This window comes from Lissotriton vulgaris, chromosome 7 (genome assembly GCF_964263255.1).
Source record: "Lissotriton vulgaris chromosome 7, aLisVul1.2, whole genome shotgun sequence".
NCBI lineage: Eukaryota > Metazoa > Chordata > Amphibia > Caudata > Salamandridae > Lissotriton > Lissotriton vulgaris.
The window spans coordinates 1,193,406,210-1,193,424,622 of record NC_141695.1 but is presented as its reverse complement, the minus strand read 5'-3'; the positions used below and the strand labels follow the sequence as shown (position 1 = coordinate 1,193,424,622).

General features: G+C 48.2%; 1 protein-coding gene across 2 annotated transcripts in view; it reads right to left on the bottom strand.

Annotated features, from left to right (window-relative positions):
• The window catches only part of RNF40 (ring finger protein 40), a 244,231-nt gene that overhangs the window by 110,213 nt on the left and 115,605 nt on the right, over positions 1–18,413 (bottom strand). For both annotated transcript variants that reach the window (XM_086931679.1, XM_086931680.1), the window contains exon 15: positions 5,755–5,904. In XM_086931679.1, coding sequence (XP_086787805.1) covers positions 5,755–5,904 — 150 coding nt within the window. The remainder of the gene's footprint in view (positions 1–5,754; positions 5,905–18,413) is intronic.

Below are 18,413 nucleotides of genomic sequence, written 5' to 3'. Positions count from 1 at the left end.
ACTCTGCACTCACTGTCACTCTGCACGCACTCTGCACTCACTGTCACTCTGCACTCACTGTCACTCTGCACTCACTGTCACTCTGCACTCACTGTCACTCTGCACTCACTGTCACTCTGCACGCACTCTGCACTCACTGTTTCTGCACGCACTCTGCACTCACTGTCACTCCGCACTCACTGTCACTCTGCACTCACTGTCACTCTGCACTCACTGTCACTCTGCACTCACTGTCACTCTGCACTCACTGTCACTCTGCACTCACTCTGCACTCACTGTCACTCTGCACGCACTCTGCACTCACTGTCACTCTGCACTCACTGTCACTTTGCACTCACTGTCACTCTGCACTCACTGTCACTCTGCACTCACTGTCACTCTGCACTCACTGTCACTCTGCACGCACTCTGCACTCACTGTCACTCTGCACTCACTGTCACTCTGCACTCACTGTCACTCTGCACTCACTGTCACTCTGCACTCACTGTCACTCTGCACTCACTGTCACTCTGCACTCACTGTCACTCCGCACTCACTGTCACTTCGCACTCACTGTCACTCCGTGTGTGTGTGTTTGGGTGTCTACATAGAGCCTCTGAACCCCGGCACCAATGCTCCTGCTGCGCTAATGGAGGCTACGGCTCTGGTCGGTGCATCTGATTAACGAAGGAACTGAGATTAGAGAAGGTTTAAACCTAGTTCATGGCTCTGGGCCCACGGCAATGGAGTACTGTAATGTTGCTGCAGCACCTGGCCTCGCGCTTGTTACATTAGGGACAAGCGTACGTTTTCCGGTCCAAGGTGCTTGAATGTGCAGAAATGGAAGCGAGTGACAACGAACTTCTGCTGCATGTCTAGCTGCCACAATCTGATCCGAGGATGCATGTCCATTTTTCTGTACTACACCGGACACTCAACACTCCTCACTGGAAAGCACAGGGAGCACATTTCCTTAAATAATGTAAGAGCAGAAAGGTATTCCATCATCAAACCTGCACCATTAAAGGCCCTTCCATGATGTTAGCGTTTCTGACTCCCCTAGCTCCGATACCCCTGTGTCACATCCTGTTCGGTGACACACTAGCTCCTCCGAGAAGAACAGATTTTCCGGGAAGTATTAAGGAATATCTGGTTCTAGACAAGAAAATATACAAAGGTACCATGTGCAGCAGACAGCCGCCTTGTGCCCTACAGCACATTACACTCTATGACGCAATGCAAAATGGAGGGGGCCCACAGGCAGAATTTGAAGAGGGCCCCTGAGTCTCCCGTATCTCACAGACAAATCTTGGCCTTCAGTGTGGGCTCACTGGAGGATTTGCAGTCACTCTGCACCAGAATTACGGCAGGGTGTACTTTATGCCCTTTTTACATTAACATAGTCCCTCATATTCAAAACTCCCTCTCCGCCATTCTTCATGTCTCTACATGAAGGAAATGATGTCTGGTGAATGTTGGAGCTGTTCAACAGGGCCTCAAATCACAGCAGCGCGTATATTGTAAAAGCGGTGCCAATTCTGGAGGATTGCATGCAATACGTGTCCCCTCTTTTTGTTGAACACGGTCCTCTGCCTACCTCCTTTAATCCCACTTGTAAAAGAAATATGTGCTGTTAACAGTGAAAACGAAAGCCGGTTGTGACAGTGACTGTAAGTGCTCAGAGAAAACCTGCATTGCAGCATCAGTGTTCTGATGCACCGAGTCCTCTCAGCACCTCAGCCGTCCCCGCTGCTCCAGCCGGATCGTGTTGTTAGAAAGATGAGCTCCGGAGCTCATCCCTTGAAAGGCCTTGCCTGATAATGCGCAGGTAACACCTAGCGTTACTGAAATCCGGAAGTGAGTTTGATCGCAACACAAGGCAATCCGCAAGTCCTTTGGAGAGGCAGTAGTGGCTGGCCACTGAAGCACACATAGAGAGAGGACATTTCTGCTCTTGCCCGCATCCAGAGATAGATGCACACGTATGCATGCACACCTCCGCGCCAGTCAGACGTGCGTACATTCACAACTACAGGTGCAACGTCATATACACACATTAACACACACACGGGCCACCTGTGAGGGAATTAAACTGTGTCAATGTCCTGAAGAATAGGCTCAGGGAGCAACTCTAACGTGTGTTATATAATGAGTTGCGAACTTACAATACAAACCAAATGGGCACCAGGGGCATAGTACAGGCCCCTTCAAGCGGGGGAGGGGGCACGGTTGAGGGAGGCAGGGGGCTCTACTCGAAACTAAATTAAGCGAGATCACGTCCCTCGCCTCACACCCCCACCACCTCCTTGCGAGCCGCTTACCTTGTGCATTCCCTCTGCTGGTCAGCACCGCGATGACTTTACCGGCGCACGAAAGATTCTTAAGACACTTTTTGTCTGTCTGTTTGCCATGAACATTCCGTGTCTTCTACCAGGAAGTCAGGCAGGCCGGGCGGGACAACCGGAAGTAGGAGGGCGGGAGCCTACCCCGCCTCCCACGGAAGAGCCGCGATTGTTTGGCGCACCGGAGCAGGCAGGAGCCTACCCTGCGCCCCGGTGCCGAAGAAGGGAAGAAGAGTCTTGCTGCCGGTGGGAGCCGCTGCACTGAGGATGCCGGTGAGTGGGGCGTCGCCTTGTTGGGGGGGGGCGGGGGGCATCTGTGTGCGCGCGCGCGGCGGCGGACTGTGTATGTGTGTGAGCGTGCATGTGTGTGTGTATGTGTATGTGTCCTGGAGTCTGTGTGTATGCGTGTGTGTGAGGGGGGGGGGTTGCCTGTCTGGGTGCCTGCGTGTCTGTGTAAGTGTAAATGCGTGTGCGTGTGTGTGGAGCCGAGAGGAGAGGGGCTGGTGTGTGTGGAGGGGTCTCTGTGTATGCGTGTAGGTGACGGGGGTGTGCCTGTGTATGCGTGTGTATGTGCGCATGCGTGAGTGCTGTGTATGCGTGTGGCTGTGATGTGCGCATGCGTGAATGTTGACGCGCGTGCACGCAGCTCAATCCACGCTCGTCACAGTTTTGTGTCCCTCATTCCCCCGTGTCAGCCGACTATAAGTCTCCGCCCTGGACGCATCCTTCGGATGCGAATTCCAGGGCGAGACCTAAAAATGGAAACTGAATCAGGTGCTGCTGGAACAAGTATTCAAGGTGTGGGGCACTCCAAACTTAGATCTTTTTGCGACTCAGACCAACAAAAAGTGCGTATGGTTTTACAGCAGATTTCCTCAGAAAAAATCTTGAAGGAACACTCTCACATGCAGTGGACAGAAATGTTTGTTTATGCGTTTCCACCAATTCCTCAAATCCCAAGAGTAATATGCAAAATGAAGAAAGAGCCATGCCATCTCATTCTGGTAGCCTCAGCATGGCCAAGACAGTTTTGTTATTCGGAGCTCCTAATACTGTCAATCTCTCCACACATTCGCTTTTGGCTGTTGAACAATCTATCCATGAACAACGATCTAACACTGCACCAGCAAATAAATTCCCTTAGTTTATCGGCATGGAACCTCGCCACTACGTGTTTGGAGCTTCAAATAATCCAGCAGAATGTAAATCAATTCTATAGTATTCAAGGGCTTTTTCCACAAATAAGGCTTATGCAGCAAAATGGAAGAGATTCTGCAATTGATGCATTAAGAAGGGCCTGCATCCTTTACATTCTCCAACAGAAGAGTTGTTACCATAACTCCTTCTTTTGGCAAAGTCCAGATTAACTCACTCATCCATCAAGGTCAACCTGGCAGCGATTTCCAGTCTTCGTACGAAGTCAAGGGAACTATCTCTTTGGTCAACAAGGTTAGTAAAAGAGTTCAAGAGAAGCCTTTTCAGGGTTTCCCCACCAATAAAACGTCCTGCAGTGACTTGACAGTTAAATACGGTTCTCACTCGACTCATGAAGCCACCTTTTGAGTCGATCGATAAAGCAGAAATGAAATATCTCTAATTGAAAACAGCGCTCTTGTTGGCCCTCACATCGGCCAGGAGAGTCAGTGAAATTTAGGCTGTCACAGTTTCAGAAACATTTCTACAGTTTAAGGAAGACAAGGTGGTGTTAAGAACAAACCCACGCTTTATACCTAAAGTTCCAACTTCATTTCACCTAAATAAACCTATAATCTTGGCAACATACTAAAGAATGGTGATGGCTTAAACCCAGATCAGTTGACTGGGGGTGAGTGTTTGATTTGCTCAAATGCTCCGTCCAACATCCCCTTTTGTATCGCTTTGTTCGCCCTAAATTGGCAGGGTATGCTCGGACGTGAGTCCCTTGCTGACTTGGCCACTGGTTTCAAGATAGCCTGGCTGATGAGGATTATGAATCCGAAACCGGTCCCAGGATGCTTGTTTCCGGTCCAGGGAAGACATGGCTTGGCAGTTCGGGCTGGACTGTTCCCATGAGGCACAGGGTCAGACTGATTTGCATATGGTCATGTCTGAACTGGGGTGGCTGAGAGAGCTAAAGAATGGTGATGGATTAAACCAAGATCAGTTGACTGGGGGTGAGTGTTTGATTTGCTCAAACGCTCCGTCCATCATCCCCTTTTGTATTGCAACATACTTTAAAACCCCTTTGTCTCCTGCAGAAAGGGATGTGCACTCTCTGGACATAAAACGTTGCTTAAAATTATACATTCATAGAATCAAGAATTTCCGAAAGACGGAACAGCTTTTTATCTCTTTTGCTCCCCCAAGAATAGGATGTGCTCTCTCAAGGAGCAGTATTGTTTGATGGATATCGCCAGCTATCTCTTTTTGCCACGAAAAAGCTGGAAGACTCTTTCCACAAATGATGCAGCACACTCCACAAGAAGGATGGCAACTTCTACAGCCCTATTTGCTGGTGTGTGGTTTCCTGATATCTGCAGAGGAGCAACATGGTCAAATGTTCATACATTAACCAAGCACTACTGCTTGGACTCGACATGGAAGAAGGAAGCAGCAGTAGGACAGGCAGTCTTCAGACATCTGTTTCTGTAAGGTAAAGCTTCTTTCTTATATTTTTTCTCTATACCTATAATACTAGTTCAGAGAGATTGTAATGATATATTTTCAAAATTGATTCTATATTGTAAAATGTTTTACAGAATGTTTTTCCTTAAAAATGTGTGTCTCGTTAAGTGTCTTCGCCTAATCGCTTTCGTTTTAACATTATTACTGCTAGCTAATCTGATTGAAGCATGTGAATCTATAAAAGATTTAATACTGGAGAAAAAACAAGTTGCGTACCTGTAAACTGTGGTTCTCCACTATTGAAGTATTTTATAGATTCACCTGCAGTCCGCCCACCTCTCCGCTTAGGCTTGCCATATTATGCCTCATACACTATTCTCTTAGTCACACTTATGCTCAAAATCTGAGGTATGGTGGCTCTGCAGGGGAGACGGGGGTCTGAGGCTTGTTTCTAACTGGTTGAAGTTTGGTTCTATTCTAATGATGTGGATTGGTTTACAAGTGTACTATCTTTCTCAATGCTTTCTAATGTACTTCTAGTAGTACTTCTTAGTTAAGTATTGTGGGACTCCCACCATGACGATGGGGAAGATTCAAGCATGAGAATCTAAGAAAGATTTTAATACTGGAGAACCACAGTGTACAGCTAAGTAACTTTTTTCCAGCACCCATAGCCCACAGGAGGCCTCTTAGCACATACACCATGACATCTGCATACCATTGCGCCTATTATACTAGCCTGAGCTCACTATGCCTTCTTCAAAACCCTGCATCATTACCTCCCCATTTTGCAATCTTAGTCTTCCTGCCCTCTTCATGGCCTTCGTACCTGTTTAGTGGCGCCTAACTTCTTCTGCAGATGGTCTATCTGCTCCTCTGCTACCTTGATCTTGCGCAGTGCATCCTCATCTGCCATCTTTTTGCTCTCTCGTTTCTCCTTCTCCTCCAAGTCACGTATTCTCGATCGCAGCTCTTCTACCTATGGAAAGGTGGAAGAAAGAAAGGCCTTAAATTCATAAGCTAGCAACATTGATGATGAGAACCTGTTCAATTTTACACTATGTGCCTGTTTTGTTTTAATATGGACATAGTCGATTCTTGTTAATGTAAATGACTGCATCAATGACACTGGGTAGAGCCCTGCAGCTTTTGGATCAGTAAACACAAATCCAGGTAACAGGGAAACCTCAGTATGGGCTGTACTCTGCATGTCATGGCGAAATACAAACACACATGGGAAGTAGAGGTTGTAGTCGAGGGAAAAGTAAAAATTTGCAGCAAATGGAACCAAACGTTGCAGATCACAATGTGCTGCTATACTGTACACAGTAAAATAAACACTGTATACAGAGAACATGCAGAGAGGCAAGAAGAACGCAGTGGAAACAAATGCAACAATTTTATTTAGAAGGCGTATCTTCGTTACCACTGTGCTCTGATTCAAATATGTTACTTACCAGTATGCATCTGTTCTTGGCATGTAGGGCTGCTGACATTCATATCTGTGCATAGATCGCCGCCTAGTGTTGGGTCCGGATGATTGCACATTGTTGTCCTGGAAGAGTTTTCGAAGTATCACGAGATAGGTGGCTCCTCCCCTGGACTACAGTGCGCATGGGCATCCTCTCCATCCCCAGATTATTTTTCGCCATTGTGGCAGAGATGGAGTGTAGTACTGTAAGTGATGACCATGCTAAGAGTAATCCCGAGTGCTGCAGGCGCCGGGGAGGAGGGCGGGCGATATGAATGTCAGCAGCCCTACATGCCAAGAACAGATGCATACTGGAAAGTAGCATATTCGGTTCGAGGCATGTGGGCTGCTGAATTCATATCTGTGCATAGAATACATAGCAGTCCCTCCATTAGCGGCGGCTGCCTGTGCCAGCTGCAGCAGTCTGAAAAAGTGTTTTTAGAACAGCCTGTCCTACAGCTGCCTGCTGTTTGGAGTGCACATCTACGCAGTAGTGTTTAGTAAATGTGTGTATGGTAGACCATGTGGCTGCTCTACAGATTTCCTCTATAGGAATGTTACCCAGAAAAGCCATGGATGCCCCTAACTTTCGTGTTGAGTGGGCTCTTGGGGGAATTGTTAATGTGCGCTTAGCCTTTTGATAGCAAATTTGTATGCACTTAACGATCCACCTGGCTAAACCTGCTTTTGAAATGGCGTTGCCTTTGTGTTGTGGTGAGAAGGCAACAAACAGTTGTTTAGTCTTCCTGAAATCCTTTGTCCTATCAATGTAGTACATGAGAGCTCTTTTGACATCTAGTGTGTGGAGCATTCTTTCTGACACTGAATCTGGATTCTGGAAGAACACTGGCAGTTCTATAGTTTGATTTATATGGAACTGTGAAACCACCTTAGGCAGAAACTTAGGGGTAGTGCACAGTACCACCCTGTTGGAGTGAATCTGTATGAATGGCTCTTGGATAGTTAGTGCTTTAAGTTCACTAACTCTTCGTAGCGATGTAATTGCTATTAGAAAAGCCACTTTCCACGTTAAGAATTGTATCTCGCATGAGTGGAGAGGCTCAAAAGGTGGATCCATCAGTCTGGTAAGGACCACATTTAGGTCCCATACAGGTGCTGGTGGGTGTCTGGGAGGAATAACTCGTATGAGTCCTTCCAGAAAAGCTTTGATGGCAGGTACTCTGAAAAGTGAGAGATGCCGTCTGTTTTGGAGATAAGCTGCTATTGCGGATAAATGTATACGTATAGAAGCGTAGGCCAGATTGCATTTGTATAGATGTAATAGATAACAGATGATGTTTTGAGTAGATGCATCTAGCGGATTAATGTCATTATTGGTACAATAAATGACGAAACGCTTCCATTTGGCTGCATAGCATGCTCTAGTAGTGGGCCTCCTTGCCTCCTTTATGATATCCATACAGTCAGGAGGCAGGTTGAGGTAGCCAAATTCTAAGACCTCAGGAGCCAGATCGCCAGGTTGAGCTGTTGCGGATCTGGATGCTGAATGTCGCCATGGTTCTGCGTCAAGAGTCTGGGTGTGAGGTGCAGTCTTTGATGCAGTACCACAGAGAGTTCTAGAAACGTGGTGCACCATGGCTGGCGTGCCCACGTTGGAGCAACCAGGATGAGAGTCATAGCTTCAGTTTGCGTCCCACTAGCGGTATTAGCGGTGCTGGTGGAAAAGCGTACGCAAATTTGCCTGACCAGTTCAACCATATCGCATTTCCCTGCGACTGTGGGTGTGGGAACCTGCCGGCAAAGCTTTGGCATTTTGCGTTTTCCTTCGTGGCGAATATGTCTATCTCTGGATGACCCCACTTCAGGAAGTACGGACGGAGTACTGATGGATGTATCTCCCACTCGTGCATTTGGTGGCTGTGCCTGCTGAGCAGGTTCGCCATCTGATTGTCCTTGCCTGGGAGGTGTTCTGCCATGAGGAAGATGTTTCTCTGAATGGCCCACTTCCACATGCTCTGAGCCAGATGAGACAACTGCGGAGAGTGTGTGCCTCCCTGCTTCTGTATGTAGTACATGGCAGTCATGTTGTCCGTCCGGATCAACACCACTTTGTTGCACCAATGTACCTTGAATGCTTTCATCGCCATGAAGATTGCCATCAGTTCCAGAAGGTTGATGTGCATCTTCCTTTGCTGTATTGTCCATAGTCCCTGCACTGTGTATTGGAGTACATGAGCTCCCCATCCCTGGAGAGATGCGTCCGTTGTCAGTATTATCTGTGGTACAGGCTCTTGGAACGGTCGGCCCCTGTAAAGGTTTTGTGGAGTTCACCAATGCAGAGAGTTGTATACGCGACCGGTCACCAACACTAGGTCTTTTAATTGTCCTTGAGCCTGATTCCACTGACGTGCTAAGCACTCCTGAAGCGGACGCATGTGTAGTCTCGCGTGCGGGACTATGAAGATGCAGGAGGCCATCATGCCTATCAACTGCATGAACACTTGTGCTGGAAGCGAGTGTTGTAGTCGGAATTTTTGTATCAGCAATTGAATGCTGTTGATCCTCACTGAATTTGGCTGTGCTTTGGCTGCCAGAGTGTTTATTGTCGCGCCCAAGTACTGCCATACGTGGGCGGGCTGAAGGTGGGACTTCGGATAATTCCGTGAAAATCCCAGGCTGTGAAGTAGGTGAATGGTGTGGGACATGTGGGTGGCACATTGCTGGGCCGACCTTGCTTGGACAAGCCAGTCGCCCAGATAAGGGTTGACGTGAATATTTTGTCTCTGTAGGTGCGCAACCACTGTCGCTAGGCACTTGGTAAACACCCTGGGTGCTGTTGTTACTCCGAAGGGGAGAACTTTGAACTGATAATGTTGATCCTGAAAGGTAAATCTGAGATATTTTCTGTGGGACGGGTGTACTGGTATATGGAAATATGCATCCTTTAGATCTAGTGTTGCGAGGAAATCTCCTTGACTGAGCAATGGTAGAACCTGCTGTAATGTGAGCATATGAAAGTGTTCTGACAGGATGTACTCGTTTAGGGGCCTGAGGTCCAGTATGGGTCTGAGGGACCCGTCCTTTTTTGGGATCAAGAAGTACAGCAAGTACACCCCTGTACCTCTTTGTTCCACAGGCACGAGCTCTATGGCTCCTTTTTGCAGCATGCTGACTACCTCCTGCTGTAATAATTGTATATGCTCTGCGGACATAGGTCGGTGTCTTGGGGGTATGTTGGGTGGAGTGGATGTTAACTCCAGACAATAACCTTGCTGGATAAGCTGTCTCACCCACCTGTCTGTGGTGATGGATTTCCAGACTGACAGGAACTGTTGTAGTCTCCCCCCGACCAGTGTTGTATGGTCGGGGGGCAGTGACAAGACGTCACTGTTTGTTGGTGGCGGAGGATCGGGATTTGTTGTTTCCACGACCTCTGCCCTTGGTGCCGTTTCCATGGTAGCCACCCCGATTGGTCTTGTTGTAGGTGGTCTGCGTGCCTCCCTTACTATACTGTGCCTGCTGGGACACTTGGCCTCTGGAAGCTCCTCTATTGTTGGAGCGACAAAAAGAACCACCCCTGAACTGCTGGGACTGAAGAGCTCCCATAGACTTTGCAGTCTCTGTGTCCTTTTTAATTTTTTCCAAGGTGGTGTCCACTTCTGGGCCAAATAAGTGATCAGGGTTAACTGGTTGATTGAGTATGGTGGTTTGTATTTCAGGCTTGAAGCCGGAAATTCTCAGCCAGGCGTGTCTACGTAACATAACGCTTGTATTAATCGCCCTGGCCGCAGTGTCTGCTACGTCTAGTGCACATTTAATAGACACATTGGAAATAAGTTTTCCTTCCTGAATTAGCATTTCTGCTGCCTCTTTGTACTCATCTGGCAAGTGTTGTAACAGGGTTTCAAGTGTATCATAATGAGCCCTGTCGTATCTGGCTAAGAGTGCCTATGTGTTGGAGATTCGCCAGACATTGGCCGCTTGAGCCGCCACCCTTTTCCCTGAGGCTTCTAGCACTTTGGACTCCTTGTCAGGGGGAGGAGCATCACCCGTGGTTTGCGAGTTCGCTCTCTTACGAGCATTGGAAACAACTAGCGAGTCCAATGGCAACTGTCCCTTGATATACGTAGGGTCCCCAGGTGCTGGCTTGTATTTCTTCTCAATCCTGGGGTTTACCACTCTGGCCCTTGTGGTCTCCTTAAAGATGTCCCCAGCGTGTTTCAGGACACCTTTTAGCATGGGTAGAATTTTGACAGTTCTCTCAGAGGTTGAGAAGGTGTCAAATATTAAATCCTCCTCAATAGGGTCAGTATGGAGTTGGACATCGTGATTTTTTGCTGCCCTCTCAATAAGTGCGTTGAACGCAGCTGTGTCTTCTGTTGGTGATATCTTAACAGCATAGACATTGCTGTCAGGGGCAGTTCGTGGCTCCCCTGGGTCAACATCGTCTGTCCAGGGTTCATTGTGGTCTTCTGGATCAGTGTCGATAGGATAATTATATTCCTCATTGTAAGCATCTTCTACATCCGCATCTGAATGTGTGGGTGAAGAAAAACCAGACTCTTGTCCATATGGTTGCAGAGGTTCAGACAGAAGAGGTGACGTTGCTGAATCCCTCTTTTTCTTTAATGGAATCTTGTACGACTCCATTGGCTGTTCTGGGACGATCTTTCGCTTGCGAATGGAAAGTTTACCAGTTTCAGCGTCGATGAATTGCCTCGGTTGGTCTTCCTGGAGAGGCTGTCGATGCTTTGTGGCCTCTTCAGTAGTTGTTGGCTTTTTTCCCACAGACACCTTCTTGGCCCGGTCGACGCCCTTGTATGGGGCGAACGCCTTTGGCATTACTGGTGGCCTCAGTATAAACTTTATCGGTGCCGACGCCTTTGGAGTCTTGCTGACTGTTTTTGGGGGTGGAGCGGCCTTCGGTCTAACAGCTATAGACTTTTCCTTTATGCGCTGCATCGAGTCCGAGACTTGCTTCGAGAAAGAGGCGGATGGTTATGTTGACTCGACGGGATCTTTAGAGTCACGGTGTGTTTTGTGCTCAATGTCCTTGCCAACTTTCGCTTTGTCGAGTCAACGCTTAGGATCGGTAGCGTCCTGCGCTTGTGTCAACGGTCTTCGGCGCCGACCTCTTTGGGTCGATGTCCATGACCTTTTTCTTCGGTGCCCCGGATTTCGGCTCGACACTTTTTAGCGACCTCTCCGGGTCGATAGCACTCTTTTGTTGCGTCGAAGCCACCGGTCCAGAAGCCTTCGATCCGATCAAAGTTACTTGCACTTTCAGTTTCGATTTGGTTTCCGGTGCTTTCGGTTTTGTGGTCACCGATGTTGATGGTTTCGATTTCGATCGATCGACCGATGGCTCTTTAGAAATGTCCGTAGCCGGGCCTTGAAGCGAGGCTGTAGAACCACTTGTTTGAACTTGGGTAAGGCCTTGTGGCGATCCCTCGACCTGAGCCTTATCGAGTGTTTCAGTGTCGGCCCCCAAACCAGCGGGCGGGCCTAGCTCCTCGCTCAAGCTATCTTCTATGGCCCCAAAGGCCTCATTGTCGTCTCCTACCTAGTCGACGACTTCGTCATGTTGGACCATCTCCTCATCTTCTGCGTCATAAGTGGAGTTAACCTCCGACGCAGGATCCGACTGGATCTCTTGAACGTCCTGCTCGACCCCTTCATCGTCTTCGGCATCGAAGATGTTCACCGGGTCAGGTGCTGTCTGCTGGGCTTCCTTCCACGCCGCGCTTCGAAGGCGAAGAGTTTTCTTGGACCGGAACCGAGAACAAGCCATACAGCTGGCTTCATCGTGATCCGGGGACAGGCACTTGTTGCACACCGGGTGGACGTCGATGTGAGGATACTTGGAGTTGCAAACGGGACACCTCTTGAATGGGCTCCGTTCCATTTCGATCGTCGATAAGGGCTCTGGCTTCGACCGGGCCTTTGGAGCTGAATAGCCATGCTGCTATTCCTTGACGCCCGGCTCGAGAATTGAGCTGGAACGAGTACTCGGCACCGATCGCAAAGACAATACCGAAGATACCTATAGGCCTTTTGGCCAAAAAGAAAGTTTTCTGTCGATTCCGAACTTGAGTTAGTAAATATACATCCGAACCCAATGGCGGAAAAAAACAATCGGGATGGAGAGGATGCCCATGCACACTCTAGTCCAGGGGAGGAGCCACCTATCTCGTGATACTTCGAAAACTCTTCCAGGAAAACAATGTGCAATCATCCGGACCCAACACTAGGCGGCGATCTATGCACAGATATGAGCTCAGCAGCCCACATGCCTCAAACACTACATTCTGTTATGTTATGTTATGTTATGTTATAACAATTTATTATGCGCACAGCGACTCCAGCGAAGGAGCATCCCGGCGCAGAGACACGAAGCAACATAACACAACAGGGAGATAATACCTCAGAAGGAAGGCTAAAACAGGAAGGTCTTGATGGCTCTACGTAAAGACAACAGGTCCTCAAGCAGCGGGATTTCAACTGGGAGGGTGTTCCAGATTAACGCAGCTTTCACCCTGAAGGAGCGACCCCCCATCCGGCTGAGCCTAAATCTGGGGACAACAGCAAGGGCCTGACCTTGAGATCGGAGGTTGCGGGTGGGGACATAGAAAGAGATAGAGTTGGCCAAAATCTCAGGGCCTATGCCTCTTAGGATTTTGAAGGTCAAACACCAGACCTTAAAAAGAATACGCTTCCTTACCGGAAGCCAGTGCAGGGAGCGGAGGACATTAGCCACCGGGCAAAACCTAGGTAGGCCGACAATGGCTCTCGCCGCGGCGTTTTGCACCCGCTGCAGACGGGTTAACTCAGCCTGGTTAGCCCCAGCCAGCAAAGAGCTTGCGTAGTCCAGACGGGAGATGATGGTTGCCTGGACTACAAGCTGTCTGGTAGGGGCGTCGAAGAATTTAAGCACTGGCCTTAAACCTCTTAAGAGTCCAAAGCAGCAGGCTGCGATTTTTTTGGTGTGCGCAATGAACGTGAGACCAGCGTCTAACCAGACCCCTAGATTCTTTACCTCCGACACCGGGGTCGGAGTGGGGCCCAGCTCCGAAGGCCACCACTGATCGCCCCAAAGCTCCACTCCCTTCCCGACAACCATAACCTCTGTTTTTGTGGCATTAAGCTGGAGACAGTTACCTGTCAACCAGCTAGCCACCGCCTTCAGTCCAGACTGAAACCTGGGGGCATCCTGTTCCGCATCCCCGCTGAGTTAACTTTGAGCTATACTTACAGTAGAGTTTGTGCAACTTGTAGAGCCAATAGAGTTTTTAATTTCTCTCCTTTCTCTTAATGTCCGACCACTTCCCTTATAAAGGTCAACTCTTGTCACTTAGGAGTAAGACAAGTTCGAGGGGGGTTGCCCTTTACATCGGGTCAGGGCAGAATGCGGTCACAGCTCTGACAGGACATAACCCATCTTTGTCTGAGGTTATCTGATCAAGGATAACATGAGTGGACATAGGAAACTTGTTCGGACAGGGCTGAAGTGCAGCAAGCAAAAGGAACTGTCATCGCTCACAGGAGTAACAGGGTCTGAACTTAAGGCGAGACAGACGCCTGTGCCAAAGTGCAACCATGTATTTTCCCTAGCCCATGGAGTGTCTGTATTGACTTGCGCATTGTTTGGTATTTTGACTTTCTTTTTTAGTGTTCAACTTTAATCTGTATTATGACAATGCATATAAATTGTTGAGAACAAAATTTATAGCTATTATTGCCACAGATTGTATACAACCTATACTCTGGGACACTGCTGTCCATCTCTAGAGTTACAGCACATGCTAAGGATGTTTTTGCGGAGAGGCTGATAGGGATTGTGTGAGTGGGACAGTGGCTAAACAACTGATCAACTGTGTGTCTGGAGTCAGAATTCAGGCAGCAGTGTTTGGGTGAAACTTAGGAACTGATCTCCAGCTGACTGCTCTACAAAGTTCATTATGTAGAGTTTCCCTCGGAAGATCATACTGCTGCAATGGGATCTTGGCCTACCCTAAAGAGGGCTGCTGGCCTCCTGATTGAATGTGAAAACACATAAGGCTAACCTGCCTTAGGATTGATACTATGTAGCTAAATCTGTACAAATATCTAAATAATTGACAGTTTCTTAATTTCTCTAATCTCTTTGGTTTTGTCAAGATCGTACCTTGGCTCATTTTTCACACCTAGGATGTAAAGAGATTTCTGCGTACCACAGAAAGTATCGGGAAGAACTATGAAAACAAAGGATTTATATACATGTTGAAAATGTATTTCGAAAGAACGGAAAGATGAGTTTTCATGAGTTATTTTGGAAGGGGCCAACTGGGAGTATATTAAAAAAAAGTTTATGCCAGTCCTGCATCACTAACAATCCCCAACAATAGGTATTCTAGTATGTCTGTTTGATAATGTCATCTAGAGGTTTTGAGATCTATATTGACATCATTAACTGTGTGACCTCTTTAAAGAATACATTAGATGACTCAAGAGAACCAAGGGACTGTGTTTTGCTCACCATTTCTTATGGCAAGCAGTGACTCCAGGCACAGAACCAGTTCCAATTGAATGCACAGGAAGTTCTAGTAGAAAGAGGATTTACTTCCTTAAGGATGTTCATGCAGTTATTTTGTGAGCTCAGGTTTTCGTACTGTACGTAAACACAAGATGATGGTTGAAGTGCTGAAACTTTTCAACCACTTGCCCCTAGTCAAAAGATTTGGTTTTAATCCATCGTTCTTTTGCTCACTATGCCACCCCAGTCTGGACTCAGCCGTATGCAAATCAGTCGACCCTGTTCCTCATGGAAACAGCCCAGCCCGAATTGCCAGGGCAGGTCCTCCCTGGACCGGAAACAAGCATCATGGGACTGGTTTCAAGCCATCACCCCTCATCAGCCAGGCTAGCTTGAATTGAGTGGCATAGCGCACAAGGGACCCATGACTGGGCATACCCATGGTCACTTAGGACAAACATAGCAAGCACAACAAGATGATGGACAGAGTGCTGAAACTTTTCAACCACTCACCCCCAGTCAGGGTGGACCAGGCTTGGCAGTTCGGGAAGGACTGTTCCCATGAGGAGCAGGGTCAAGACTGATTTGCATACGGCTGGGTCCAAACTCGGGAGGCGTGGTGAGCAAAAGAACGATGGATTACACCCAGATCTTTGTGACTGGGTGTGAATGTTTACATTGTTCAGTCCATCATTTGTTCCTTTTGTTGCCTTAAGTGGGAAGGGTATGCCCATATGTGGGTCCCGTGCTCACTGCGCCACGTGATTCAAGCTAGCCTTAACCTACCGGATATGGGGTGATGCCCTGAAACAGGTCACAGGATGCTTGTTTCCAGTCCAGGGAAGATATGGCTTGGAAGTTTGGGCTGGACTGTTCCCATGAGGAGCAGGGTCAAGACTGATTTGCATATGGCTAGGTCCAAACTCAGGTGGAGTGGTGAGCTAAAGAACAATGGATTAAACCCAGATCTTTGTGACTGGGGGCGAATGTTTGCATTGTTCGGCATTCCGTCCTTCATTTGTTCCTTTTACTTTTGTTTCCATACTGTAAGGAGTGAGGCGGTCTAATTTAGTCATGCATGCACTGAAGCTTCCTTTGTGGTCGAGGTGCATTCTGTATGATATTTAACATCCAGCTGTCTTTTGTTTTTGTGCCACTACGGGAGATGGCTGAAAATGCTTCCCTTCTCTGAAAAGCTGAGCTGTGATGGCAGTTTGGAGTCATTGGTTTGGTGGAAAACCATTTCAAGAAACTCTAAACCTAAATGTAAGACTTTACTATTATTGACCCAAACTTTTTCTGATGCGTCACTACCTTCTGGAACTTCCTCCCATCGGACTTTACAACCAAATCCATGCTCATATTATTCAGAAACTTCTAAAAGACTCAGACAGCACAAGTCATTTTATAATTTTTTCTGATTAACCTGGAAGCATTCATCATCTGTACCTCTTTAATCTCTAAATCGATGTTACACCTCATAATGGTGTTACAGTTAAGAAGGCAGATTAGACAAACTTTACGCTTGTCCTTTTATGACTTTTTCGCACTAAACAAGGGCATCTGTGAAAAGAAACCAGGCTCATACTAAAGAAGTCAGATGAGTGAAATACCTCAAACATCCCAGGAGAAAAAGAGTGCTTACCTTTAGAAATACTTGAAAACCAAGAATTAATTCTAGGACATCGAGTGAAACGAGCAGTAAAAAATGAAGTTCTGACTACCTCTGCACGGTATGGTAAGACGGGCAGCTTTATCATTCCTTAAAGTGGCAACGGCAGTTTTCAAACTGCTAACACTTTAGTGCATCTGGATTGTGAGAAAGTGCCCTCTTTCTGCATGGTTGCCCCCACTTTTTGCTGAATTGCCGATGCACTTTGACTGAGTGTGCCAGGGCCTATGTTCTTTCCCTACAACTGCATTGAAGCCTAAACCCAATTGGCATCTCTGGCCACAGGCCAGCCCCTGGTAAATGGCACCACTGGTACCCAGGGCACTGTGACCAGAGAAGGTCTCTAAGGGCTGCAGGACTTATTGTGCCACTCTTAGAGGTCCTGTACCACTACACTCACACACTGCCCTGCAGGCTGCGTGTTTTGGTGCAGAACTAAGTGAAGAATCAACATGGCACACATCTCTGTGTGCCATGCCTACAACCCACTGCCCTGGCATAGGTCGGTCACCCATCTAGCTGGGTGCACCATACCAGTGGTGAGGGTAAAGGTGCATGAGCCCTGTACCCCTACAGTGTCTAAGACATTGTAAGTGCAGTGCTGCCATTAAGAGTATATTGTGCTGGGAGTTTGTCATTACGAACTCCACAGCACCATAATGGCTACACTGAAAATTTAGAAGTTTGGTATCAAACTTCTCAGCACTTTAACCCCACACTGATGCCAGTGCGGGATTTAATGAAAAATGCACACAGAAGGAATCTTAGAGATGCCCCCTGAAAACTAACCTACCACTAGTGTCCAGGCTGAGTGGCCACTACCACACCTGTTTCTGGACCTCTGGGTCGAGAGTCTGCTGCTCTCTGGTGCCTGAAACAATGCACATCCTGGGACGAGGTGCTAAGCATCCTCCCCAGGATGTACAGGGTTCACGAAAGGGAAGCTCCAAAGGCTTGCAGTCTTTGTGAGCTTCCCCAGGCCACTTGCTGCTCTCAGCAACCGGTCCGACTGGTTCCGACCCCCACTTTGGGCGGGAGAACCAGCGGGGGAAAAACAATTGTGGAAGAGAGGTGTGCCCACCTCTGCCAACTCCACCCCTCAGGTGGGGAGGCGAGGTGAAGCACAACTCTCAGTTCACGCCATCTTGAAGATGGGGGACTCAGCCAACCAGGGACAGTTTAATGCCCCCGTCCCACTGGAAGGTGGCATAATAGGGGGTGTACTCACCCCAGAGAAGAGAACCATTGGTCCCTACCTTTTAGTTACCTGTAACGCCCCTAAATCTAGTAATTAGGGGCACCACTGAACCTTGCTTCCTCAGACAAGAAGAAACTACAAGAAGAAGAAGGACGGTAGGTCCTGCAGCCAGCAACCTCGAAAATCCTGGTGTGTCCTGCAGCCAGCAACCTCGAAAACCCCAGAGGACCTGCCTGCCTTCAACCCCAAAGACTTTGTCACCTGTGAACACCGGATTTGTTTATCTGCAACCTCTGTGCCCAGCTGGAAACCACACCACTCTGCACCCGTCATCCACTGCCCTAGCTCGAGTGGGCAAAAACCGCAGGGAGGTCCCCCCCAGCGATCCTGACCTGAGATCCGGCGACCCCAGACCTGCATCAAGCTGGCGCCTGCAGCCTAAATCAAGAAGGTCTTCCCAACCGCAACCAGGAGCTCATAAGAAGATCCAACCCCAAAAGGCACCCCTGCACCCGACGCCGCATTGCATTATGTGCCCAAACCGACGGTGCTTAACCAACCCCCTAACTTCCCAACTTAACTCTTGAAGCGGTGGTCGCACCCAGGAGACCTTCGTCCCCAAGCCTGCAATGCCTTTGCAAACCGGAGGATCCTCACTGAAAATAACAGGGAGC